This window comes from Gymnogyps californianus, chromosome 5 (assembly GCF_018139145.2).
Source record: "Gymnogyps californianus isolate 813 chromosome 5, ASM1813914v2, whole genome shotgun sequence".
NCBI lineage: Eukaryota > Metazoa > Chordata > Aves > Accipitriformes > Cathartidae > Gymnogyps > Gymnogyps californianus.
The window spans coordinates 50,469,172-50,483,081 of record NC_059475.1 but is presented as its reverse complement, the minus strand read 5'-3'; the positions used below and the strand labels follow the sequence as shown (position 1 = coordinate 50,483,081).

Below are 13,910 nucleotides of genomic sequence, written 5' to 3'. Positions count from 1 at the left end.
AAGTAATCTTTTTACACCAGAGTTGTCTCAGAAAGGGGCAGTAGAGGTGATTGGAGCTGTGTATGGAGCGCAGAGGACTTGGTTTGTAGGTTACCATGTGTCCAGGCACACAGTCATGGTCCCGAGCCCTGCAGCTCCTGCTCCTAGTCCTTGAATTTGATATGTGATTGTTCATGTCTTCTAATTATGGAGTCAGGATACCTAAGCTGTATCTGAACAACAGAAACAAATTGTAGGCTTTTCATATTTCAAGTCAGCAGCCAGATGCAAGTGGAATGGCAGGGAACAAAAGAAAAGGTGCTGTTGCAGCACTGTTGGTGCAACAGAGAAGGTTGTTTCTGCACGCAAATTTCCTTGCATTTTTGCTGCAAATAGAGAACCTCTAAAATGAAACACTGGAAGAAAATTTCATAGCAAATTTCTAAGTCTTCCTGTCATAGCACACTAGCTGTGTGGCTCATCTCAGCAGGATCTTTTCGGAACAGTTAGATAAATAGATTGAGGAGGATGGGTGGCAATGAGCACTGCCCTTTTGGGCTGCTTCATGCAAATGCAACCCCTTGTATGAGAGAGGCCCTCATTTTAGGGATCGCACAAAAATCCCATATAACAAAGGGTTCTTTATGAAGCAGAAGGTGAAGAGTGAGTTAAAAGACAGTTCACATGAGAAGGAAAAACTGTCAAATACAGGGAAAGAAAAATAGGCCGCAGAGAAGAAAATGACATAGAAAAAGTCAACTGTAATGCTAATGATGTAGAAACATCTGAATTTTTCCCTTCTTGTTCATACTGGTTTTTAGTTACATACTGTCTTTTCCCACATTCTCCTCTGTCTACAGTTTTTAGCAACCACACAGAACAATCCAGCTATGAACTGACTCCTCAGGTGTGCTTTGTGCATTGGAAAGTGTATTTCAGAAGGTGCATAGTATCCACTTCCAAGAGCTATGTTAATCTTGTCTGTATTATTCAAGTTTTAGTGCACAGGCTGCCAAAGAACATACGTTATTGAAAAGATGCTCTCACCAATACTGACAATACAGTTCTTAAAAAAAATTCATGCTATTCTACATCTTTGCTCTCTTTCACAAGCTTAAGTGGAACTGAAATGATGCATAAATCCAGAATAAAAGTTCAGTATGGGACTCAACCTAGACCAATCCATATTTATACATACAGATATACATAGCATATGTCTATATATATGCTTATGTGTATGTTTGAGTATCTAAATATATATGTATGTAAAAAATTTATAAATACAGTGTGCTTGTGCATATGTTCGTGTGTGTGTGTAAAAATGGTGAGAAACAAATACTGCAGTAGACAGATATAGAGCAAATTACTACTACAGCAGCCCAAAAATGCAGGCAATCAGAAAACAGCTTTGTCTTTCTTGTTTTAATCTTAAATGTAAACACTTATGAATGACATTATTACATGAGGCAGCAAGCAGCAATCTGTCCTCTAAGCCAATCATGCTAGAGAAGGTTGATGTGGCGTAGAAGAAATGATGCAAATGCAAAGGAAATTGTGAGATTGGTGCCTCTGGATTTTTCATAGTCTGGGTATAAACGGAATTAATATCACAGTAGAAGATCATTACTTCATGACAAATAGTTCACTGTACTGCCAGCATTTCTGTAGCTTAGCTCTGCTGGGTAATCTTCATTACAGTTTGCTGGTATAATGGTTTTGTAGAAAATTTTTCCTTATATTGTGACAAATAAGCAATAGTACTAACTGCTTAGTTTCAAATGTTAAGAAAACAATTAATTGGACAAGGAATAATGGAGAAAAGTAATAGACTTCTAAACTGAAAGTAAGAGTGTCTGATCTTACCACTAATGCAATGATCACATCTGCTGTGGTTTGGAATTTCATCTGCAAGCACCTTACTAATATTTGCATTGATAAATGGAGAGTCATCAAAAACATGACCTTCCAAACTTGCCTTGTTACACACTCCTTCTTGAACATAGTGGTGTACCTGGAACTCCAGAACTTACAGGACATGGTAATTAAAGGCCTGCAAAATGAAATAAAACTCAGATCCTTCCCCGCTTTTACAGGCATAGGTTGTGCATTTTTTACAGACCTCCAAGAGGACGTACCTCAGTGAAGGTACCTTAATAGGGTGCTGTACAACCCAAAGGTCCTATATAATGTTGCAGAGCATCTGTAATTTGCTGCATCCCTCATAAAATGATCCTGCTCTGCATCTGCCATCTTCTGTAGTCAGCAAAGAGAAATGCCATAACTCCAGTTATCTTCCTTCTATTCTGGACACCTTGTTTTTTGAGGGAGATCTCTGTGAAGTAGCTGTCTTCCTCCTTGATCACTACAGAAGGGAATCTGGTGTACCTGAGTAAGGAAGAAGAAACATTTGTCCCCTTCTCTTTGTGCAGCTACTAGTAATAATCTGTAAAACTGAACCTATAAACACAAAGTTCCTATAACTACAAACCTGAGTTTATCCAGTCTTCCCAGCTCAACTTCCTAGCATGACTACCATAACTAAATGTTGAAGAATAATGAATTCAACTTAAAATGGATAGCAAAATTATTTAAGGTAATTTGTTTCTTAACTCAGTATTCTTAAATTTTGTCTTCTGATAAAAGGAAGACACAGTCTTAGCATTGCTATAATTGTAGCAGAAAATAACTTAAATTTGCTCTACATTAAATTTGCTCCATTTTCCACTTGTTCGTAATGTTAAATTATAAAAAGGAAAGCGAAACCAAAGCAGAAAGGTATAGAAATGTAGTTAACTACAAATTTGTCATGAAAGCAAGTATCACACATAAAGTAGCCTATCCTTCAAAATTTTCATAGAAGACAAAGTAAATCAGTGTATGGACAGACTTCCAAATGAACATCATGACCAATTAGATCTCAGAATACCATGAACCTGATGCTACTCCCTGTAATCAGTCAAAAAACCAGAAAATATTGACTTCAAAACTAACCTACAATGCGGATGTAAGTGAAAAGCTGCCTAAGCTCATTTCTTGTGAATGGGAAATAGAATATATGCTTGCTAGGGACCTTTAATATGAAAAGCTTCAATACTTTTACGAGATTTTTTTTAGTTGCTTAAAGTACTCAACTGTATATTATTAGAATAACTATAATAATTTGGAATATCTCCCCTTTCTCAGATTTCCATTTGTTTGGTTTTCTAAGTCATATATGCTTGATAAGTCATACGTGCTTTTTGTCAGCTAGGAGTAGTGTTTAGTACTGGTGAGAAAAGTTTTCTTGAAAATGACTTAGAATTAATGTGCATGCCTTACTTCTGCAGTCCTCACAAAGATATGCTAATGCCCTGCTTAAATAAATGAAATTGTTCACATTAACATATACTGCGGTACTTGACTTCACACCAACTCTTAAATTTTCTTTAATGGGGAAAAATTCTTAACATTCGCATTGTAAGTCAGAGAGCAATGAATTACGTATTGGTTCCTGAACTGTGAATGCACAAACCAGTTTGTGAAGGTGTATGAAGTCAGGCTTAAAACATTGTCATTTAAGTCATTTGACTTTCAACTTAAACCAAAGTTTGACATTGAAGTGAGTGTGTTACAAATTTGGAAGGACTTATCATCTAAATAGAAGTACAAAACTATTCTAGTTTAACAGTCATCTTTCTTTCTTTCTTTCTTTCTTTCTGTCTTTCTGTCTTTCTGTCTTTCTGTCTTTCTTTCTTTCTTTCTTTGTCTTTCTTTCTTTCTTTCTCTCTCTCTCTCTCTCTCTCTTTTTTTACCACAGCTAAAGCTTTGAGAAAGTACTGTGCATTTTCTGTAAATACTCATTTTATCACATTTTCTTGATTCAATTAATCAAAAGGTATTGCAGTCATTTCCAAGGATTTAAATGATTTGGAATATTGTATATGTGTTAGAAGTGGATCTCATCTGAAGAGTCTGAAAATTGCAAAGGAAATTTAAAATTATGTCACAAATGTATATGTATAGAGCATATGTATGTGTCCTTTTTCATGTCCATAAAATGTCAGTAAAGAGGAGTATCTCTATATTTTGTCCATCATTATTACTATATTTCATCTTCACAGAACAAAATCTGCCTTTTCTTCATCACAAACAGGCAGCTTCAAAGTATGAAAATTACAACATTCCATTTTTAGACTCATTGTTCCAATCCCTATCACAAAGAATTTAATTTATCTGTGTGATCACCTGCTCAAAGTCTATGGGAATGGAAATATTGATGTCACTCAACAAACACACTGTTTTAATAGAGTCTTTCTGGCAATTGCACTTTTCAAGAATGGTCATGTTCGGCTTAGCACTCTGACTAATATTCATCACGGAGACTTCTCGCTTTTGCACAGAGCATGTTAAAGTTGAAAACACACACGTGCATTTGAGTTGGAATTTCCGTAACAGTTTATACACTATCTGCATTCTTCAAGGCATTCTACACTTAGAAAAACAGGATAGTGTAATCAGCATGACTTTTGTTCTTCTTTTGTTACTTCCTTCTGTATGTGAATCTTTTCTATACAGAGGAAGGCAAATAATAGACCCAGTGCACAGGGTCAAGATTCTTCTTATTCTGTATAAGATGTCCCCACCAAAGTGTAACTATACTATAAACTTTTGATATTCATACATGCATTTTTGGAGTCACATATGTTAGTCATAATATGGAGTTGTAAGCAATATGTAAGCTGTAAGAAACTATGTATGTTTATGTGTAAAAGAACGTTCTTGCTATGCTCAGTGGCCTATTTGTGGCTTTAAATGTCCATGTCTTGTGTATTTTTACATTAGGCAATGTTGCTCAATACGTATTTCTCTCTCCCCTCTTTTTCTGTAAAGTTTATTTCACTGCTCCCCCAGCTTTTCAAAAGAGATACATAGGCCTACTGCCTTACTCAGTTGATGTATTTCATTTGAGGATACATAGTGTGACATATTATACAGTGTGTCATACTGGATGTTTTTAATATTCCTTCTGACATTTATATTATTCCTATAAATATTCTGATTTATAGTTGAAATCAGTGGGGTCAGGATTTCACCATAAGAATGTACTAATTTGTTTTAGGAATGCAAACTGTTGCTAAAAAATTCACCAAGTCGCTACCCGTGTAATAGAAGTATTCTAGTGATTTTTAGTTTGAGCCTTCACTGACAGTGGCACTTCAAGTAGAATTAAAACATTTGTTTCATACTTTAATGACCAAATATAGTTTCTCCATGTGGCACCATAATGATTCTTAGATAGAAAAACTCTTTTTAAAGTGAAATATTGAAAAATGTTGACTAATGAAAAATACTCCTCCGTGTGCTTGCTTTGGGAGTTCCTTGTAGCTAAACCATCTATACACAACTGCAGGAATTTATACACACATGCACATGTGTGTGAACAGCTCCAGATAACTGAGCTTAGAACTATAAAAAATAAAGATTGATCTCTACTAAGATAAATCATTTTGGGTTATTAAAAGATTATCTGATTAAGTAGTCAGTGTTTATCAACTTTTTTTTTTTGAGAGAAAACAAAATTGTAGATTGAAAATTATGATGCCATTATTTTTGCCAGAAATACATAAATGATCGCAAGTGTTTATCATTACTTTACCTCTATTGTCCACCTTCCTGTGGTAAGGCAAGAAGGTTTAGTTACCAGGGTCTAATCTGGTTCAGAAGAAATGTCAAGTTCAGGGAAGCACATTGAGGGAGGGGGGCTAGATGTGGATGTATTGCACAGCAGCTCTCGGTAGTTTTACTTGATGTTCAGGATTAAGACAGAGAATAAGATAATTTATAGAGGAAATGTGACACTCAGGAATATTACATTTCTAAGCTTTGAAGTGACACAGCTTGTAACATTCAATATTTCAGGTTCTGGCAAAGCCAAAAATCAGTTCTTGTATATGTAACTAGAAGAGGGGTAATTTTCATTTCTAAGTAGCTAAAGCATCTCTTTATATATACTGTATATATTACCGTATATGTTAGGTATAAGATATACAAAAATTTATTAAGGCCTATGTCTGAATGTTGCGCATTCTCAAAATTCAAGAACACCTCTGAAGGGAGAATTGGGAAAAAAAGTCACATTTCATTTCAAGGAAACAGATTAAACAGATAATAATAAGTAAAAGGCAGGTTTAAGATTGTCAAGGATGAATGTCAAATGCATTTATCAAATGACTATGCATATAAAGGGTCACAGCTTCCACATACATATATTTGTAATAGATGTGTGTAGCTGCTTAAGTGTACCTATTAATTGCAAACATTGGAATACAATCTGTTCTTGTTTTACAATGCTTTCCTATATGCATATCAGAATAGGATAATCTTATAAAGATAAGATTAAATATGAGAAATTGAAGTAACAAATGGTTTAACTCTCTGAGAGACAGAAGATGAAAATATGTGTCTTTTAGAATGTGAAGAGAGGGTGGACATAAAATAGAACATTTGAAAATATTTCCAGCAATGAAAGTACAGAAGATTGGTATTTTTGTTTTTCTGTTTTCCCTTTCAGATATTTACAACCTTATTTTAATTGACTTGCTCATATAAATACAGCAGGATTGTTGTATTTTTTTAAATAACTCTTTACTGAATATGTCAACAAGATAATATATAGTGTATAGTGAGGTTTTGAAGTTAACAATGCGTGCAACATGGCAGATTGCAGAAAACAGATAATGCAGACTTCAAACCATCTATTTTTCCATGTTAAAGATAGAAAGTATACCAAACACAGAACAGAATCAAGTGTGCATGTCTCAGTTAAAATCAATTTTATGAAAGATCATCTTCAGATATTTGGGACCAAGTGATGATAACAATTTGTTTAGTAGCTTATCTGTTTCTAAGAGGATCAGAATTCAGCTCTCATGAGGCACATTTCCACAGAGCCCCAGTATAATAAAAGCTTGCCAAATTTCTTTTGTACTAGTTTTCCAGATGAACTACAAGCCAGCGTCCTTTTAAAGAGCAAGACATTCTTTGCTTCAATATTGCCTGTAGTATCATCTGGGATACAAAGTTCAGTAGAGTTCAGGGAAGGAGTGATCATCAGTTTCCTAGGATTATCTCTGTGTTTACAAGAGAGCATCAGGCAGGATTTGATGAGGCTCAGAGCCAGTAACTTGGTTTTGGCACTCATTTCTGTTTTGTTTTTCCACTGAGCTGGAAAGTTAAGTCATGAGTAAAACCATTATTCTCATGTTCTAAAGAAAAAACTTTAACATCTCCATGTTAAATTTAAGGTGAAGAAGTACTATAAATGGAGAATTCAATGGGAATTAACCACTTCACTGTCAAAAGCTGAGACTGAACTTTCACTTCATTGTCATTAATAAAGTGCCTTATGTAGACCCTTAAAACCATGACAATGCAATATGCATAAAGTTCTTTTTCTTGCAAAATTAAAATCGATACGTTTCTCAGAGGGAGATATTTTAATCTCGTGAAAGAGAAAATGATTGGGAGAAAAATATAGTTGAACTACTCTAGTAGCAAATAGCATATGCTATTTAATTTTTTTTGTTTTATGTGACGTTCATTGTAGTCCCTTATTGGCTTACAGGGAAAACTGCTAGTTTCTTTTCAGTCCAAAGTAACCCAATCCCTAAATATTCTTACGAAGAAATTCAATAACAATATCTCCAATAAGAACCTGTTAACACAAAGTCCATGCATTCATCAGGTGTTTGTTTCTGTCAGAAAGCTACATGCAAGGAACACTTGTTATAGTGACAGAATCTGTGAAAACGAGGACCTGTTTGTAAATAAATAAGTTTTCAAAAGGAACCCAAGCACTGGGCACAGCAGTGTTGTGATACTGCTTTAACATAATTTCACTTAAACTCTTATTTTATTCCACTCACCAACCTTTTCTGTACATTTATGTCAGCTATTAGCAGTATACTATGGAAAATATGTGAGATTTTGTTTGTAAACCACTCATTTGCCCCCAGGTCCAATGAACCTGTTCAAATCAGGACCTGAAAGTGAACATTTTGAATGAGTTCTATATGCACACATTTGGGATGTTTGCTGTATAACCTTTAGTTAGTATCTGTGGTCAGATATTTGCACTAAGTGAAGATGACCCCATTTTTACGAAGCCCAAGGAAAAAGCTACTAATCTTAAACATTACATCGCCAAAACATCATTGTCCATTTTTAACTTTGACTTTTTCCAAATACTTTGCCTAGTGAAAATTGCCCATTATGTACGTATCTAGATGTGACCTGAAATGAAGTCTCAGCTGTTTGTGTGACTGGCACTTTAAAAAGTCCCAAACTCTGTTGTAGGTTGAAATACATTAACTCTTTTGCAGCTGGATAGCAATTAGAATTGAGAGAAACATTCTTCAAATGAAACATATGACCTTTCAGTTGACTACAACCGTGAATTTTTTTAGATAATACTCCCAGCTCTATCCACAAATTTTGGTATAAGTGGCTTGCTACTTTTTTTCAGAAGCGTATTTATAGACAAGAAACTTTGTCAGTATCCCATACCAATATAGATATTCTTCATACTGAAAAGAAGCATAAACTATGCTATCTTTAATATAATTTTGATTTTTGATCTAGGTAAGTGAGTAATAGTCCACAGATAGATATATATACATTTCATCATCTGAGATCAAAACGAGCAGCTTGTGAATGCCTACTGTTTTCACTCTATTAGGACAGTAACCACATTTGTTGTCATCAGTTTGGGCTTGTGGATCATTCATCTGCAGTACGCTAACTCCCTGAATAAGTCATTTGCTACAAATAAGGCGCCTAGCTCATCTTGAAGCTATGGTATCCTGAGGCCTAGAACAGAATGTATTCATCAAGGAGGACAAAGATTCCTCCAGCATCAGTTATTGAAGTATGAAATTCTAGTAAGCGCATACTTTCAAAGGATACCTTTTGAAATGAAACGTACAGCTAGTTATTTCAGTGAAATTAAATACTACATCCACACCCAATGGGAATCTCTGGCTCTACTTAATTTCAGACAAACTCCAGCATGCAATGGAAGCGTGCAGAAGCACAACTATTTGCTGCTTGTCTTGTGGGCTTTGGCACCTAAAGCATATTAAACAAACAAAACAAAAGTATCAACCTTCTCATCATAATCTTCAGTAAATAGGTCACAGAAAAAAACACTTTGCATAGACGTTTCTACCTAGAATTACACCATTTGAAATCATATGGCAGCCTTTTATTCAGCAAAATTTCAGTGACTTTACTATTACAGTAGCCACACAGGTTGCCTAAAATACCTGTTATAGCTAAAGAAAATAGCAAATATACAGAATATAGAGTAGAATTTCAAAATGTGATTATAAAAGGTGTTGGGGGGAGGATGCAGTTCCTTATACAATGATTGTACTTTGCTATCAATCATAACTGGATTCATTTTGCCATTGCAGAAAATGAGTGTTATCATGCAATTTGAATTTCAGAAACTGCACACTCATAGGCTGCTGGGTTTCAAGAAGGGGTTGAGTGAAATGAGCAAAGGAAAGGATTATAACCCTCTCTCCCAACATAAGCAGCCTCATAAAGTGAAACGTCTAAGCATTCCACATTGAAAGTGCTTCAGCCTTTACTTCCAATCCACTTCTAACAACTTCTCCTTGTCCCTGGTTGGTCACTGTAAAAAGTTTTCTCTTTGGGTCCCTACTCCCTCAGGAAAGTTTTGTCTCTCTTTTTTTTCTCTTTGTTGTGAACTTTTGCTTGTCCCCAAGCTCAGAAAGTGAGACGCATTAAAAAACAAACTGAAAGAAAGGAAGAATTAGATTCCACAACTGAACTGGCAAGAAATCCAGAGTTCTTGGCAGTCACAGAGTCAATGGAGTGGCTGGAACATTATATAATTTTGAGAGCAGCATCAAGGTTTTAATACAAGCATGATGTTTTGCATAGTGCTTGTAAAGCTCAAGGACTCAGAAGGTATTCCAGCTACAGAATTTGAGGGAATAAAAAAGCAAATTCTAAGCCCACCTACTGCTTATAAAGCACAGATCACTGTGGAAAACTTCCAAAAGCTTAAGATAAAAGAAGGGTAATTCAGAGGGACAGTGTGTACTTGTGTTCTCAAAATTCCTTAGCTAATCAAATGCTTAATGTCCGTCTCTGTATACTTGAATGGGGGCAGGGGGGAAAAACCAACCAGGATTTATACACAATTTTTCCTGCTGAACATACTTCAGTTCATAATAGGCCTGAAGGCCTTTCCAATAATAAATCAGTTTTTAAAAGATCTTTCTTATTTGTTTTTTCTGTTTGTTTGTCTTTTTATTCCTACTTCTCCATACTGAACATAACTCCGACCCCTAAATCAAACAGGGCTTGAACCATAAAAGTCAATAGCAAACTTTCCATCGGCATCATATTTTGTATCATGTTTTCAGCAATTTACACTTTTAGATTCCAAATTCTACATGAATACTGCAGAGCTGGGAGCACTCAGAATTTCCCTCATTCAGGATTTACCTGAACATGCTGTGTCAACAAATGCTGCTCTATTAAAGAGAGGTGCAACTTAATGACAGATATCTGTTACATACTGATAACCTTCATCAACCACTGAGAAGGGTCAGAGAATGCCTAAAGCTTCTTAATCATAATGAAAAGCAGGAACAGTTTCTATCATAAAAGTATATAGTATTGGGGGACATTTTTGGAGTAGCTTTTGCAAATAGGAATCAAGGTCACTTTGAGTTTGACATTGAGCTCTGTCTATCTTTCCTATTCCAAGTATATTGGGAGAAAACTAATCAATCAAGAAAGTAGCCTTTTTGGTAGCACACAGAACTCCAGCTTTCAGCTGGAGGTAGGAAATGCAGAACTGACAAAGGGGAATGAAAGTATTTCCAGTTGTTTGAAGCTCAACAGCTACTGCTGGGTTCAAGTCAGAAGGGTTGTATCCATTTTACCTGAACTGCTTTTGTCCGTTCCTAGTGACCCTGTTTTAATATGCACTTATTTTCCTGTACTACAGGACACCTAGCAACTTAACATCCCTCAGACAGCTTCGACAGCAAAGTGGTTAATGTTTGAAGAATGAGTCATTCTTTCCTTTGCCATGACATTGGGTTCTTATTGTACAACCCTGTACAGTACTTAGCAATATTTTTTAAAGATTTAAAAAGCAAAGAGTTACAAAACCATTTGCAATTAAGTTGAAATAGAAAAGATAGCACTTTTTTTAAATCCCATTATATAGTACACCGTATAAATTACAGAGTATTCAAATGCATAAATGCATCTGTGTAACATTTATCAAATGTAATTTTTTCAGTGTTGTTGGGGGGTTATTTTTTCCAGAGTTTTTTCTCTTTCTCTTAGACGCCCCCATCTCCCCTCACTATCACGTATGACAGTGCTCCAGGTCTGAGACATTGCTGTTGCAGTATCGCATGTTGTTGGGGATGTGGCAGTCTGTGTAGTTAATGCCCCCGTTTGGGGTATAAATGGGCTGCAGTCTGAAATCTCCTTTAAGGAGCTGATCATTATTTAAGGAGACAATCTGGAAGCTGGTTTCCGTCATCTCCAGGATGGAGTTGTCCTTCTTGGTCCCTGCCTCGCAATAATCATCTTTCCGACGGCCCCGGTTATATTTCCACTTCTGGGAGGTGTAACGCCCTTTTTTGTGCATGTGCCAGCAAAAAATGCTGAGCAGGACCACGAGGACAAATATCACTGCGCCCCCAATCAACCCTGCCAGCAGAAAAGGGGAGCCCAGGTTCTGAGAAGTTGTCTGCTCATGGCTGGAGGGGATGTTGCTGCCATTGCTCAAAAAGGAAGCCTTGGTGGTGGCTTCTGAACAGACGGTGTCTTCTCCAGTTCGGTAATTGTTGTAAGTATCCAGTGGAACCAAACAAATCCGATAGGTGGATTTGGGCTCCAGATTTACCAAGCTTAAGTGTTGCTTCTCACCACTAACTATTCGTTCCTGAACAATTCCTCCTACCAGACTATGGCCCATTTTAACCCATGTGAGTTTATATGCCATCACGGTAAAAAGAGACATCCAGTTAACTTGGATGCAAGTGTCATTCACAAAATGGATGGAGAGTTGAATCCGTTCAGATATAGGAGGTGTCATCCTTTCTCTGTCCTCCCTGTCAGGCACAGTGGGGAGTGTGGCTATGGTGGGAGCGAGAGGATTATATTTGCTACTGGAGGGAGGAACTGATGAGGTGGGAACTAATGTAGTTGGCATGGCTGTAGCTGGGACTGGGGTGATGATAAGTGGCAGACCAGGGGTGGTAGTGGGGCATGACAACATATTCATATTGAGCTCCCTGACCGCCATACCTCGGACATGCTCTGGTCCCTGGCACATAAAACCCCGTACATTGATGGAAGCAGGAATAAATTTGAGCCATTCAGTGACCCACTTAATACTGCAGTCACACAACCAGGGATTATTCCTTACAGTGAGTTGCCTCAGGTTGTGGAGATTATCAAATACCCCCTTTACCAACATCCGAAGTTGATTGTTGGAAATATCAAGACGTTCCAGCTTGTGGAGGTTTGAAAAGGCTGTAAGTGGTATATGGGTTATCTGGTTGTCCTGCAAGTAGAGCCTTAGCAGATGTGTACCTGGAAGATCAGGAGGAGGGTAGGTCAGTGAATTCCGCACTATTGAGAATTCCTTGAGCTTGGAGAGGTGGCTGAAGGTGCCTTCAGCTATGCCTTTATTAGTAAGGAGATTGCCATCCACAATCAGACGCTCCAGACTTGTAAGATTCTGGAAGGCCAGGTCTGAAATGACAGCAATTCGGTTTTCGTCTACTCGAAGTTCTTGTAAGTCCACTGGAAGGCCTACTGGTACACTGCTTAAGTGATTCTTGGACAAGAACAGAAGCTTGAGGCTGATAGCTTCCCGGAATGCCCCATCCTCAACACCAACAGTGGAGATGGAGTTGTCATCTAGGTGCAGCTCTTCCAGCTTCAAAAGCTGAGCAAGGGCCGCCCGAGAAATGGTCTGAATGTTGTTTTCCTGCAGGTGGAGAACCCTGACATTCTTGGGCAGGTTCATGGGGAATTCATCCAATTGGTTGCCATACAGGTAGACTGTGTGCACAGACTGGACATTGTGCAACTCTGCAGGAAATCCAGCATTATTAATTTGGTTGTTATGGAGGTAGAGGACGGTTACACCCTCCGGTATCCCAAGAGGCACTGAGGTCAAGCTTCGCTCATTACAGTAGACAAAGTTTCGATCACAGCGGCACACTTTTGGGCAGGCCAAAGTCTTGGAGACCTGCATGTAAAGCCCCAGGGAAAATATAAGCCATGATTTCATGAGAAAAGCCCAATCTGTGGGCCACATTCTAGTCCACAAACCCATTTCTAATTTAAAGAAATAAAGTACCAAAGTGTTAAAGAACTGGTAACAATAATAAAGCACAGGTAGCAAAATCTCAGGTCATTAAAATTGGCTTCTATTTATGTCCAGTATTCAGGCCAGAGTTAAAGTCCTGGAGGCTAAATATAAAATAATCCTTTTATAATTGGCCTACCTCCTACTTTTGATAAGAAAGCCACAGTCTTATTAGCCAGGGTTACCAAGTTTGTTGCCTTCCTCCATGTGTGCTGAAAGAAACAATAGTTGTGTCTTTGCAGGTGAGCAACAGGTTAATTTAAAGCTACCAAAAGTCGTCTGTGTATGAGTTGCTTGGAAGGATAGTATTTCCTTTCACTGAAGTCTGTTGGTTTTACACTCAGCTTTCTGAAGTCAGCAAAGTCCTCATATCAGCTATCTGCCAGATCTGGCCTGCCTGTAAAAGAAAAGAGAAAAGAAAAAGCTGAATAGCAGGAAATGTTTAATAGGGAAGATCAAGCCCATTGGAAGACTATTCTAAGGCTGTGCTCTTTATGGCTTTCTGGAAAAAAAG

At 37.2% G+C, this 13,910-nt stretch overlaps 1 protein-coding gene across 1 annotated transcript; it reads right to left on the bottom strand.

Moving 5' to 3' along the window:
* Positions 1–11,374: 11,374 nt before the first annotated feature.
* On the bottom strand, positions 11,375–13,363 carry FLRT2 (fibronectin leucine rich transmembrane protein 2). Its single transcript, XM_050898039.1, has one exon. It carries the CDS (start codon positions 13,361–13,363, stop codon positions 11,375–11,377), a length of 1,989 nt encoding a protein of 662 aa, XP_050753996.1.
* Positions 13,364–13,910: the final 547 nt, after the last annotated feature.

Excerpts from the sequence above, each read along its gene's own strand:
- FLRT2 (XM_050898039.1), bottom strand. The coding sequence starts at position 13,363 with ATGGGTTTGTGGACTAGAATGTGGCCCACAGATTGGGCTTTTCTCATG.